Raw genomic sequence first — 13,114 nt, forward strand, 5'->3', positions numbered from 1 at the left:
TTCTTACAGTATAGCCTTATTTTATGTATTGAAATGCCCTCCTGAATAATTCAGTTTTGCATAGTTTGCAGAATGCCGGGAGGCTGGGAAGCCTTCCTGACCTCCTCAGACAGGCCATTCCACAAGGTCACAATAGCAGATGCGTGTGTACAGGCAATTGCCGGTCTTGCCCGTTTGCAGGGTGGCACCTGTGGAAGGCCCTTATCAGATGAGTGAAGCTGTTGTGAAGGAGTATAGGAGGAGAGGTGGTCCGACAAATAGGAGAGTCCAAGGCCATGAACAGTTTTGCTTGTGATTATCAGTACCTTAGATTGAACCTGGATTCATGTGGGTGGCAGTGTTGGTCAGAAGCAGCAGAACAAAGGCTGAGTCAAGCGGCATCTTTGAAACCAACAAAGTTTTAGTCGAAGTATAAGCTTTCATGTGCAAAACACACTTCTTCAGACAAAAAAGGTTTGTTTTTTGTCTGAAGAAGTGTATTTTGCACACGAAAGCTTACACTCTGAATAAAACTGTTGGTTTCAAAGGTGCTGCTTGACTCAAACTTTGTTAAATTGAACCTGGTAACTGATGGGCAGCTAGTGGAGTGACTGCAGAATGAAAGTAATACACATGCTCCACCTAGCTCCTGATAATAGTGCAGCTGCAGCATTCTGTAACAGCAGCAGTCTCCAACAGCAGTTTCTTACTTGAATTCAAGGGCAGGCCCATGTAAAGTGCGTTACAGTAGTCCAGTCTCAGTGTTAACCGTGTCATGGATCCAGGTGGGCAGATCAGCCAAGGCAAGATAGAGGGCTAGCTTCTGGGCTGAATGAAGTTGGAAGAAAGCATTTCTTACAGCTGTCACAATTTGCTTCTCCAGCAGTAATGCCCTGGGTCCAGTGTAACCCCTCGGCTTTTATCTACATGCTTCATTTCTACCCCACCTTTGTCCCCAGTGGGAGACACAAAGCATCTTAAATTGTTTTCCTCTCCTCCGTTTCATCATCACAACCCCGTGAGATATGTTAGGCTGAGCGTGTATGTGACTGGCCCAAAGGGCCACCCAGCAAGCCTCCGTGGCAGAGCATAGGATTCGGATCTGGGTCTCCCAGATTGTGGGCCAACACTCCTACCTCTGCACCCACGCTGTGGTGCTTGGCTACCTGCCTCTTGCTGCTGCCTGATCAATTATCCACTTCCAGGGCTATGTTCTGCATCAGCAGAATCCTGGCTCTCCCCTTGCCATCAGGCATACTGGGGTAGGGAGGCGGGCAGGAGAAGACACATCCTGTTGTGTGCGGGTGGGTGGCAGGGATGTGGGTGTCAAAAGAGGCTGCTGGAGGCTTCTTTGCTACTGAGTTTGTCCAAAACGTTGCTGCCACATGAGGAGCAGAAGCAGAATGCTTTAGGGAATCCCCACAGCCCTGTGCTGGCCTTTGTACTGACCTGCCTGGTGTTTGTCTCCAGGGAGCTCCATGCAGCAAATCGGCCTGAGCGTACCCGTGATCATCATCAAGCAAGAGGAAGCCTGCCAGTGCCAGTGTGCCTGCCGGGACATGAGCAAGGAGAAAGCCAGCAGCAGCAGGAAGAACTGTTCCCCATCTGACTCCAAACCTTCAGGGGAGCCTCCTGCGCCAGGACCTCAGCCCTTCCCCGTGGCTGCTGCTGCCGCCCCCTCCACTGCTGCCCTCTCTTCCACGTTGCCTCCTTCCTGCGAGCAAAACTCTCTGGCGGGGAAGCCATCAGACTCGCAGACCCAGTCCCTAAGTGCCATGGATGTTTCCGACTTCCTCTCCCTCCAGAGCCAGGAGGCCTCCTCCCCACTGATCCCCATTGAAGCCCTGCTGCAGGGGGAGGAAGAGCTCGCCCTTGGCAGCAGCTTCCCCAAGTGACGCCCTCCTGATCCCGAGGAGAAGGTTCAGCAAGAGCCTGCTGTGCTCCCTGGCCATTGAGTCCTGTTCTTAGGAGAAGAGGCCTGTCTGGAGGAAAAAGGCAAAGATGCGTCGGAACCGCTGGGCCACTATCTCTGTCGTGCCCCCTTCAGCTCCCTGTGAATGAACGGGGGAATCGGAGTCGTGTGGAAAGGACTGTTTGGGCTGGCGCTGCCTATTTGCACATAGCTTGGTGGAGGCTGGGGAATGGTGCGGGCAGCAGGTCGAAGTCCTTGTTACAGTCTTCAGCAGAGTGTGCACTATTATGGGGGGGGTGAGGGGAACGGCGAGACGGGCTTCCATTCGAGAGGCAACTGCACTTTTCAAGATGGTGTCACCAACTTTCAGGGCCAGGGAGGAAGCGAGCTCACACTCCTTCCCAAAGGAGTTTTCCTCCCTGCTTGGAAGATCTAGAAGTCTAAGCGAGGCACATCTCCTCAGAGTTTGCACTGGAGTAAAACACTCTGTAGAGGCAGCCAGGTCTTCAGACTCACTCTCTCTTTCTCTCTCTCTCTTTCCTGCTTGGTAGTTGAGTGCCACTCTCAGGAGCAGCGGCCTGGGTGTTTACACAGACATTGGTGGCTCATTTGCACTGTTTCAGCTTTACCAGAACCACTTGCCCAAGCACAGTCGCTTTGCAGTGTAGCAAACACAGCCATAGGCGCTTGGCAGGTTTCTTTCTGTAGGTGTGCAGCTTTGACTGTGGAAGCCTATCTGTCCTACAGGTAGATGTTGCTCTTGCCACATAGGAATTGCCCAGCCAGTTGGGGAAAAGCCCTCTTAGACGATGCTGCCCAGCCCTTGGGCAAGTGAATGCCAGTCTCTCTCCAGGGAGGAGTAGGTATTGACAGCTTCCCACTTGCTTCCTCTAGGCTGTCAGGCAGTTCCATGCCTGCTCAGTTCTGCCCTCCGCATGCTGCTATGGAAATTGCATCCACCTTTCCTTCTAACTTTACTCAGGGTAAAATTGTAACACAGATTCCCTTCACACCAAAGCCTGTAGTGCTCTGGGAAGCATCCTCTCCTTTTCTAGCATTCGAATATCCAGTCACTAATTAGGAAGTAGGTGCTGTTTTGAGGGCTCTGCCCAACTGCGTCTGGGTTTGTGGCTAGTCCTTTTCTCTTCTAGGCACTTCATTTTGCATGCAGAATAGTTTGACAGAAGGTGGCTATTGGGCAGTTTCTTGTCTACTGAGGGCCAAATAACATCGACTGCTCCAGGAAGCTGGGGGCAGACTTAAGCTTTCTCTGGAATTTGCCCTGGTGTAGAAAAGATGAGGCTAGTGACCCCCACCCCTAGCAGCCTGGAGTGGGTGGTTTCCAGTGAACCTCATTACAGCCAGCCATTAAGAAGGGTCTTAAGTATTTTGGTAGATCTGAGACAACCTTGGGGAGGGGAAGAGATTGTCTGCACTAGAAGAGTGGATTCTGGCTCTTGGAGTGCTTTCACACACTGTAAATAATGCACTTTCAATCCACTTTACGTGCACTTTGCAACTAGTTTTCACAATGTGAAATTGCAAAATCTACTTGCCAACAGTTGCTAAAGTGCATTGAAAATTGAAAGTGCCCTCTAGGGTGCTTTCACACATGCTGAAAAATGCACTTTCACTTGACTTTTCATGCACTTTAGCGATAATTTGCAAGTGGGTTTTGCTGTTTCACACAGTGAAATCCAGTTGCAAAGTGCTTTGAAAGTGGATCGAATGTGCATTATTCAGCATGTGTGAAAGTGCCCAGTTTTTAGTGTAGGAAGGGGCAGCCTGGGTTGCACAGAGTTGTCTCGAAGCATTACCTAATTTAAACTAGATTATAGCACAGTAGAGAGCAGAGAGGGCAGTCCTTGGCCTGGAAATGGTTGTGCTGTATTGTTTGCCTTGGAGTCCCACACAACACAGCACAGAGGCGGAGCTCTTTTTCTCTGGCCTTGCTGCAATCTGCTGTTGATTTCTCAAAAGGCCTCCTTGGTCCTCCAACTGCAGCAGACCTGGGTTCAACCTTTCAGCTGCCCCCTTGGTACAACCTAGAAAGTTGCTAGCTATACTGCCTCCTTTGGCAGTTAGTCAGAGGCTTATGGCAGTAGACATTCACAAGCAGGCTCTGCATTGCTGCTGCTGCTGTCCTTGGTTCCCTTCAGCGGTGGAAAGCAGAGCAGCTGTTGAGAAGGTTCCTTTTTGGGGGGTATTCTCTCTTCTGCTCCTTTAATTTTATTTATTATTAAACTGAACTGAACCCATCACTTTGAGAATCGCCATCTCCTTCCCATGAGTGGGTGAGGCTCGGTGTGCCTGGAGGGCTTCTTGGTTGGACACAGGGAGAGGCCCCCATGCTGGGCTGTCAGGGATTGGGCTTTCCACAAGGACACCACCTTTTTGTTGGTTTTGTCTGTGTTTGGAACAGCTGTTGGGGGCCCTCTAATGAGCCTGGATGCTGCTGCCACCTGACTGACCTTGCTGCTCTGCTGGGTGCCCTGGGCTGGGTGATTTGGTTGTGCTAAGAACCCAGGGCAAGAATAGCATCATGCTGGGGGACTGAAGGGAATGTTTTTGGAATCTGCTGCATTTGCTGGAAGCTGCTAATGGGAGTCTAGAGAAGGAGAGTTACTTTGCTAGGGCTGCTCCATTTACACGGACATGCTGGGCTATATAATGCACTTTAGTTCTCTTTAAAACCGACTGCTGCAATTTTCATTTGTAAATATTTTTCAGAAATTTTTTTTCTCTCCTGTCTCCATTTTTTCGGTCTGACTTTAATGTGGTTGTGCAAAAAGAAGAGCACTTAACCTCCGTGCAATACGTGTATCTAGAAGCGGCATTCACATGCACTCCGGGTGTTTGTGTGACTGCAGATGTGTGAGATGGATAGAATTGGTGTAGGAATCAGCTCAGTGATGGGTGCTCTGCCCCCTTCTGATTTATGCATTCTTAAGCAAATGTCCAGTCTATGCAAAAAAAAAAAAAGGGGGGGGGGAGATTCAACTGTATAGAATCAGACTTGAGTCACTCGCATTTTCTGAGGTGACTCTGGCCACCGTTGAGATACAGACTCTAGTTTGATACATCTGCCTTCCTCCTTTAAAAGCCTCCCAGAGAGGAAGGGGCCAGAGGGGAAAGGAAGAAGGCTGTCTTTTATTGGATTTGTAGCACCTTCTGCTCTTCTGTCATATTCTGGCTTTATTTCACTGTAAGGGATTCTCCATCCAAAGTGACGAAATCCTTCAAAGAGTTTGCAGTCTCTTCTGGCGCCTTCTCACAAACATGCCAGAGGTTGATCCGTAAGGGACCTAAAGGAACCCAACAAAAGGAGTTTCATTTGACAGACATAGAGGAGATGCCAGCCATTTCACTGAACAGCTCCCTCTTCTTTGCAACCCCCCCCCCCCCAACCACCACCACCAAAGCTTCTTGGTGATTGGGTTAATTGGGCTAGGAAGAAGAACTGTGGATCACAGGTGTTTAATGGGCATTTTTGGTATCCTCTTTTGCAAGTGGTCTCTCCAGATTTTTCACAAGCATCCTCTGTAGTTGGGGACAGGGCTAACCTTTAAACTTTTGCAGCTTGTTCTGCTGTTTCTTTCTAGGGTTTGGGCTCTGGTTCTGCATTGCCTAATGCCAAGCAAACTGGATAGTTACACATGGGTCCATGTGTGCTCATTTGTGGAAACTATTTTAGTGGTGTGCACACTGGCCAAAAAAAAGAAAGGTTTCTATGCAGGAGACGCTTTCAAATTTCTACCCTCCCCTTTGTTTTGCTATTTTCTCCCTTCAGTCTTCCCCACTAAAGCCCCAGGGGAGGTCTTCAGATGGGAGGACAGGGCTGTCTATTAACAGAAAAGGCTCCATTCTTTGCCATGCCCCGTTGTCTCTTCCCATCCACTGAGATACTGAAGCTTTTTATGCAGGGAAAGAGGAGCTTCTGTTCTCTCCATCGCTGGCTAGAAAAGCTGGGAGAGTGGGGCTAAGGCTTGATGCGGTGCCTTAAGGGGATTTTGGCTTTCCCTTTTGCATAGCTTGGGGCATATAAGAGAGAGAGGTTGCCTTGCCCTTAGAAGACAGTCATGGAAATTTGCCTGTTCTCACTGTGCAGGGAGATGACAAGCTGTTATCCCCCACCCTGGAAGTGTGAGATGGAGGGCAAAATTGGGGAAGAAGACCCCTTATTGCTGTCGCACTAGAGGGGGGACTGGGGACCCCCCCCAGGCCTGTCAGATACCTTGCAAGGGGACTTTGGTTGCACCCATTTCCAGCCTGGATCTGAACAGGTGACCTGCAGACCCAGCACATCTCTGGCTCCCTCCCTGACAAAGAGGCCCAGAATTTAGTCTCCTGCTGCCTGCATCTCCAGACAGACACTAGAAATGGAGATGATTTGAGGTCAGCTTCTCTCAGGAGTTGTGTGTATTGTGTTTAAACAAACTTAATTTAACTCTGAACATGGGAACAAATGTCCTTGCATTGAGTGATGTGAAGATGTTAGTTACAGGTACAGTACTTCCAAAGGAAGAGTCTCTCCCAACCCCCCCAACCCCAAGTGTAAACATGAATTTGTATTTTTGAAGAATGTAAAATGTGAAATAACAGTGTTTGCTTAAAACGACTCGATTTTGTATAAAACATTAATATTGTACTTTGCAATACCTGCAAGGAAGTGAAAATTAATTTTTTTTAATTGAAAGCAATATTAATACGAATGGAATCCTAATTAAACGCTTATTTAAACCTGGTAGCTTCGGGGAAGTTATTTCTGGCTAAACGGGGGTTGGTGGGTCGAGCGAGTGCGCGCAACTCAAAACCGCCCGGCTGGCAGTGAGGGGGCTCTTTCTGCGCCTGCTCAGAGCATGCTGAAGGCAGCGCGCTAGGCCTGTGCCTATTGTTGGTTCTGCCGGAAGTGTATGTTTACGGCACCGGAAGAGGTGTTCGTATGCTGGGCAGCGTGAGGCGCCGGGGTCTGCGGGCGGTGGCAGGTGCGCTGAGCGGTGCAGGGGCCGCCCGGGGCGGCTCCGCAGCAGCCGTCATTCCCCTTCTTCCGCTGGCCGGGCCGAGCGCGGAAGGTTGGTGAGAGACACGCGGGCGGGCTCCCTGCTCCCTTTCGGCGGGGGGCGGAGGATCGGCATCCGACCGGCGCCCTCTTGCTCTCTCTCTCGTTCTGTCTCTGCCAGGCCGGGAGCGCGCCCTGTCTTCCGCTGTCGTCGCCTTGCGCGAGGGGGGCCTGGTGGCCGTGCCCACCGACACCGTCTATGGCGTTGCCTGCCTAGCGCAGGACTCGCGAGCCCTGCGGGCCGTCTACCGGCTGAAGGGACGCGACGGCGCCAAGCCGCTGGCCATCTGCCTCGCCGACGTGGGTCAGGTGCACAGGTGGGGACGGGCGTCCTCCCGCAGCTGGGGTTACCAACTCCTGGGAGGCTTTGGGAGGGGGAGGAGCTCATCAGGGATGTCATGTCTGGGAATCCTGCTTCTAAAGCTGCCCTTGCCTTCAAAAAAAAAACTGATCCTTGTAGACTGGAGATCATCACTCATAATTAGGGAGATCTCAAAGACAAATCTGCAAGTTGATATCGCTTCCAACATTTCCTCCCCCTCTTATTGTCTGGCTGCTGACTGACCCCTTCATCCTTCCTACTTTTCTCCCTGGCAGATACTGTAAGGTGGCTGTGCCTGATCAGCTCCTTCATGATCTCTTGCCGGGGCCCGTCACGCTGGTCCTAGAGCGCTCTCAGACCCTCAACCCAGATCTCAATCCCTTCACGCCTGTGAGTCTCATTTTGCTGGGTGGTGGTGGGGTCTGCCTTTCAGATCTGGCCAACCCAACTGATAATTGACATTTGGGACCACAAAGCCAGTTTACCCACTTGCCGGGGTGGGGCAGTGGGAGGTGATTGCTGTGAAAGCTCTTGGCAGTCTTGGCTGTGAATGCGCCTTTCTTCTTCCTTCACAGCTGGTTGGTGTCCGCGTCCCCAGTCACTGGTTCGTTAGGGAACTGGCCAGGGTGTGTGCCGCCCCCTTGGCCTTAACAAGTGCAAACATCAGTGCCCAGGCAAGCAGCTTGTCAGTCACGGTAAGGGCCCTCTGAACTACTAGGTATGGGCTGAAGGTGGAAAGAAAGAGAGAAGACCTGGAGAAGACAGAGGGGAAATTCTCAGGAGAACATTTAAAAAACCTCAAACATACTTGTTTTGGGGGGTTTTGGAATCAGTGAAGAGCTTCTCCTTAATGTGTAGGGTAAAGAACTGTGGTGGCTCAAGTGGTTAAGACGCTGAACTGCAGGCTGTGGAAGGTCAGTAGTTCAGCAGTTCAAGACCCGGGTGCCGCAAGACGGGGTGAGCTCCTGTCTCTAGTTCCAGCTCCTGCCAACCTAGCAGTTCGAAAGCAAGAAATTGCAAGTAGATAAATAGGTACCACTTCAGTGGGAAGGTAACAGCATTCCGTGCGCCTTGGTGTTTAGTCATGCTGGCCACATGACCACGGAAACGTCTTCGGACAGCGCTGGCTCTTCGGCTTTGAAACGGAGATGAGCACCGCAACCCTAGAGTCGGATTCGACTGGCTTTCGAGCAAGGGAATCTTTACCTTTTTAAAGAACTATACCAACATGCAGCACTAAGGAACATTAATTCCTGTGTGTATTATAGACACGATATATTTACAACACATATTGGCCCCATTCACATGGAGCATGATAGGCGGATTTTCCGGGCGCGATCACACCGCAACATCTGGGAAGTGTAGTGTACCTGTAGCTAACCCGTGGCTTCTTGCTGAAGATACGGAGTAAAAAACTAGTACATACGATGTGCTAGTTTCTGGAAAACGCGGGGCAAGGGCGGGCGTCTTATCGCGTTTCTGCTGGAATCCTGTGGCATCCGGTGCCCGCCCATGTCCCGTCACAAACCGGATGTTTGGGGGGTTTTTTAAGTCTCCACAGGATGCGCACAAATGCCCACCGGCACATGTGCACACTGTGATGAGGGGGAAAAATTCCTGTTTGCCACAGAAGTGGCGCCTAGCGATTGCCAGTGTGATCGCGCCGCGCCGCTTCTTTGCCGTGCTTCAGGATAGCCATGTGATCGGCACCTAACGGCATACCCATGGGACCTCCACGGGACATGTGATCGGGCTGCCGCACATTACTTTGCTCCGGGGCAAACAGCAACGCTTCCCCCCCTTCCCCCCCCCCCCCGCATTTTCCGGCCCGTGTAACCAGGACCATTGTTTAATTGTGACTGATTTTGCCTGGAATTCTGTCCATTACTCATTTTCCTTTTCTAAGAAATTAGTTTTTCAGATTCTGTTTTTTCATACTAGTTAGAAATTAAACATGTGCAGTATGCACCCAGTTTATCTCCACTGTTAATAATTTTGGTCGTGGAAAACTTATATTCTCAAGGAAATGGCTAAACAGTTCAGTTTTATATATGAAGTATGTTGTGTTAAAGCAGTATAGTAAATATAGGTTTGATAAAGTCAGTATTGCATGTGTTTCAACTTTTTTTGGTAAACATGGCTTCAAAAATTCCCCAAAATGTTGTCTCTCTAGGTGCAGTGTGGATCTCTCTTCAGTCCCATAGTGAGCCACTGAGAAGGGCAACTGTTCCCATTTAACCCTTGCAGCAAAATTGCTTTGCTGCAATAAAACTATTTTTGTCATTCAGTAGCTTTGGATGGATGCTCTTCCAAATTAATATTTCTGTTTCTTTTGTCATTTCTTTGTCCTTCTCAACCTGTACGTTGAATGATTCTGCCCTTCTTCCTTCCAGGAATTCCAAGAGCTTTGGCCTCATCTAGCACTGGTGGTAGATGGAGGCCCGATTGGGGACCTACAGAGGCCAGAGTGCCGTCTGGGCTCCACAGTGGTTGACATCTCTGTCCCTGGCAAGTTCAAGGTCATTCGTCCAGGCTGGTAAGGCCTCCCAGAACTTGTGGTCATGCATTGCCTTTTGGAGCAGAGATCAAAAAAAAATAGTGCAGTTATTTTTCCCAGTGAATTTTTTTTTCTTTGCTTCATCTTTGGGGTGGCCCTTTTCTCCTGTATTGACTTTTGAAGACCTTAAGGACTCCTTTCTGGCTCCTTGCCTTGCAAATGAAGAGGATGGAATCCTGCAATCTCCAGAATATTGGGGGGCCCAAGAGAGCCCTCTGAAATGACTAATTATGAACCACTGTGTTTGTTCTCACTTGTAGTGTGGGACGCACTATCTTAACTGACGCAAATCTTGCACTCTTCCCTCTAGCTTGCTTCATTGGCATGGGCTTGGGACTGGGAGACCTGAGTTCAGATTTGCACTGATATAAGAATTTAGCACTACTAAACTGGCACTGTCAGTGTTCAAAAATAATATCAGTGTGAAACTAAGGTTACTCAGTTCTCACACCCTTCTCTCTATATTTGTCTTTCCACAGTGCGCTTACCCAGACTGTTGAAATCCTGGTAAAGAAACATGGCTTGACAGCAATATCCTGATCTATAAAACTCATGAGGGGGTGCAACTGAGTGCTCCTTGGCTCTTCAGGAAATCACTCTCAATGGTCTTGTTTATGAAGGGATAAGGGGGTTAATTCTGCCCAGGGAAAAGCTGTTTGGTAAAAAGGGAACCTTCTTTCCCCCCCTTTCCACTAGCCCCCATGTCTCCTTATGGCTTAAAAATACCCTTTTTGTGACTGAGGCAATGATCCCATAGGTAATGGGACCTTTTTGAAATGTGGAGTTTTTAGTATTGGACACAACTAAAATGGAAGAATTCTTCAACGTGAAGTAGTCAGTTCTCTCCACTGACAGAACTGATTATTTGTATGAGCCAAAGATTGAGGGATTCTATCAGAAGCCTTCTTTATTGACTGCTCTGTTTCCTTGGGCATGTGTGAACTGGGGGGGGGGGGTAAGCAAGTGCAACTTGGAGAGATGCAAAGAAATGGAAGGTGGGTTGGGAGTATGCCCCTTAGTTAGGGACCAATCTGTCTTTAACCCCACGTCTGCTGAGCAGATGTGGTCTATAGCATGTAACAGGCTGCATTTGAACCAGTGTAATTAAAATGGAAACTCTGTGTTGAAAGTTGCCTCTGTCTCCATTCTTCCAGTCACATGGCCCCTGGGTGGGGAGAGGTGGTGATCTAAAGCTCTGTATCAGGTAGGTGTGACATGCAGCCCCCCCCCCCCTTTGCTGTTGACCACACCCCAGCTTCACCAGGTTGGAGCCAGCTATGTGCCAGAAACCCACAGCTAAGGTGGTTCCTGTTGGATCCCCAGGCATTCGAAATAACTCCACATTTGGATCAAAGTAAGGTTTATTTCAAAGCGATGGTTCAAACAGGAACAAGGACATTGTTAGGAATGACTACCAATACACATGTGTAACATAATAAAGGGATTTGAACCAGGTTAGGGCCAATGAGCCCAGTTCCCGCTGGCGGGAATAGAACTTGCAAATGCGCGCCCATTTCATGGGAACATAACAGTTCTACACAATCAACACAGGTTCAGTTCACAGGCTAGATACCCATAACAAGCTGAGCGAAGCACCGACTCCCACCACCAGCTGCATGACCTTGGCCAGTTCCGCAAAGTACAGAGTAAGCATAAAGAAGCAAAAGGAACCGGGGGGGGGGGGGGGGGGAGGGCAAAAGATGTGTTAAGCAGGTAACACCAGACACAATGGCAGCTAGCTGACAGTTCCCTCTTCTCAATCAGCGGACTCTCTTTTTGCCCTCATCACACCCCTCCATGTATTCCTCGGATTTTCCTGACTTCTGAGTGCCCTCTCCTCTGGGGCCTTCCTTACCATGTTCAATCATGCTACTGCTTTCCTTCATTCACCAAAATCCATCAAATGACCTATACTCTATGTTCAGTTTCCTTGTAAAATCCTAGAGCATATTGTTACTTTTTCAGTTCTCAACTCTTCTCTCAAGCCTTTAGAAACTAATTTTCATCCCCTTTACTGCACTGATACTGCTTTAATCAAAACTATTGAGAAATTAGGTCTCTTCTTTGTTGTCATTCCCCTAGCCTCCTCTACTGCCTCTGAGACAATCATGCTTTCCTGCTTAGCTCCCTTAATGCCCACGGTTTCTGCAACTGTCCTCAGTGAGTTCCCTTCTTGCCTGTGGAATCACAAATGAAATGCCTGTAGTCTGGGCAGATGAGAAATGTATTCTGCGGGAAGGGTGATTTCAGAGGTGCTGCCCGGGACTAAGAGGTGCTGAAATGTGATCTGGTTTAATGTGCTGGGCTTTCAATCGTGAGGCGCTAGGACGATGCCTAGAAATTATTGATAAAGCAAGCACACCTGACTGTATGTGCCCAACAGCTGCCTGGTATTCATCCTGGTCTACATACTTGGATCTAGGTCAGGATAACAAGATTTGGAGGGCACAGTGATTTGAGGCATCAGAGATTTTCATGCTGGAAGTTGGTTTATCATTCCGAGGCCTTGACTCCCCCAAGCACAGAGATTCATTGTTTCCATCTGTCTAAGCCACTTCTTTGGCTGCAAAGGTGTGTACTTTTCCAGGACATGGGAATGTTTAAATCTTCACACTGCCTCCTTAATTAGTTCGTTATGTACCTTAACTTTATTGCACTTTATCTTTACCACACGCAAGAGAAGCCAGAACCTCTGACCTCTCTCATTATCCATTAAACTACCCAAGTGGCTCAAGCCCCCATCATATAGCAGGGCACCTAATTTATGTATCATTTATTTAAAATATTTATTAGTTGCCTTTCTGCCTTACGGGAACTGGAGGTGACTTACAATGCAAACAGCAAAAAAACCCAGTAAAATACCTTAAAAAAACAATTTAAAACTACCAATAAGAACTGAAACTAATCAACGGCCATCACACATAAAACCATCTTCAGTTGCCTCCTAAGGCTCCCTGCAGAGGTTGTTTCAGATTCATGATGCTGCCACTGAAAAGGCCCTTTTGCGCGCGTACCCACCATGAGCTTCTTTGGTGATTCCTGGCCCCAAAGATAATCGGCTAGCCAGGGTCAGGGCTTCCTCAGCCTTGGCCCCAGCCTGGTGGAACTCGCTGCCGAATGACATCCATGCCCTGTCTGACCTACTAAAGTTCTGCAGGGCATGCAAGGCAGAGATGTTCCGCCAGGCCTTTGGTTGAGGCCAGCAACGGTTCCCTTACATCTACCCGGCACCCTCCCCTCCCCCTTATGAAAATCTGAATGCTAAAAATCTATAGGTGAAATATG

General features: G+C 49.0%; 2 protein-coding genes across 3 annotated transcripts in view; both read left to right on the top strand.

Annotated features, from left to right (window-relative positions):
- MTF1 (metal-regulatory transcription factor 1) overlaps positions 1–3,022 on the top strand; it is a 19,602-nt gene extending 16,580 nt beyond the window's left edge. Inside the window, exon 11 of the mRNA XM_015410885.1 lies at positions 1,450–3,022. Within this exon, the coding sequence (XP_015266371.1) occupies positions 1,450–1,874 (425 nt within the window). The 3' untranslated portion in view covers positions 1,875–3,022. The remainder of the gene's footprint in view (positions 1–1,449) is intronic.
- A 3,800-nt stretch (positions 3,023–6,822) lies between these two features.
- On the top strand, positions 6,823–10,924 carry YRDC (yrdC N(6)-threonylcarbamoyltransferase domain containing). 2 transcript variants are annotated; one of them, XM_015410886.1, is made up of 6 exons: positions 6,823–6,963; positions 7,072–7,267; positions 7,548–7,662; positions 7,848–7,967; positions 9,666–9,808; positions 10,309–10,924. In XM_015410886.1, exons 1-6 carry the CDS (start codon positions 6,834–6,836, stop codon positions 10,367–10,369), a joined length of 765 nt encoding a protein of 254 aa, XP_015266372.1. In that variant the 5' UTR covers positions 6,823–6,833; the 3' UTR covers positions 10,370–10,924. The 2 variants fall into 2 exon arrangements, with proteins under 2 accessions (XP_015266372.1, XP_015266373.1); XM_015410887.1 differs by lacking the exon at positions 7,848–7,967.
- The last annotated feature ends 2,190 nt before the right edge of the window (positions 10,925–13,114 follow it).

Source organism: Gekko japonicus, unplaced genomic scaffold (assembly GCF_001447785.1).
Source record: "Gekko japonicus isolate JY-2015 unplaced genomic scaffold, Gekko_japonicus_V1.1 scaffold99, whole genome shotgun sequence".
Taxonomy (NCBI): domain Eukaryota; kingdom Metazoa; phylum Chordata; class Lepidosauria; order Squamata; family Gekkonidae; genus Gekko; species Gekko japonicus.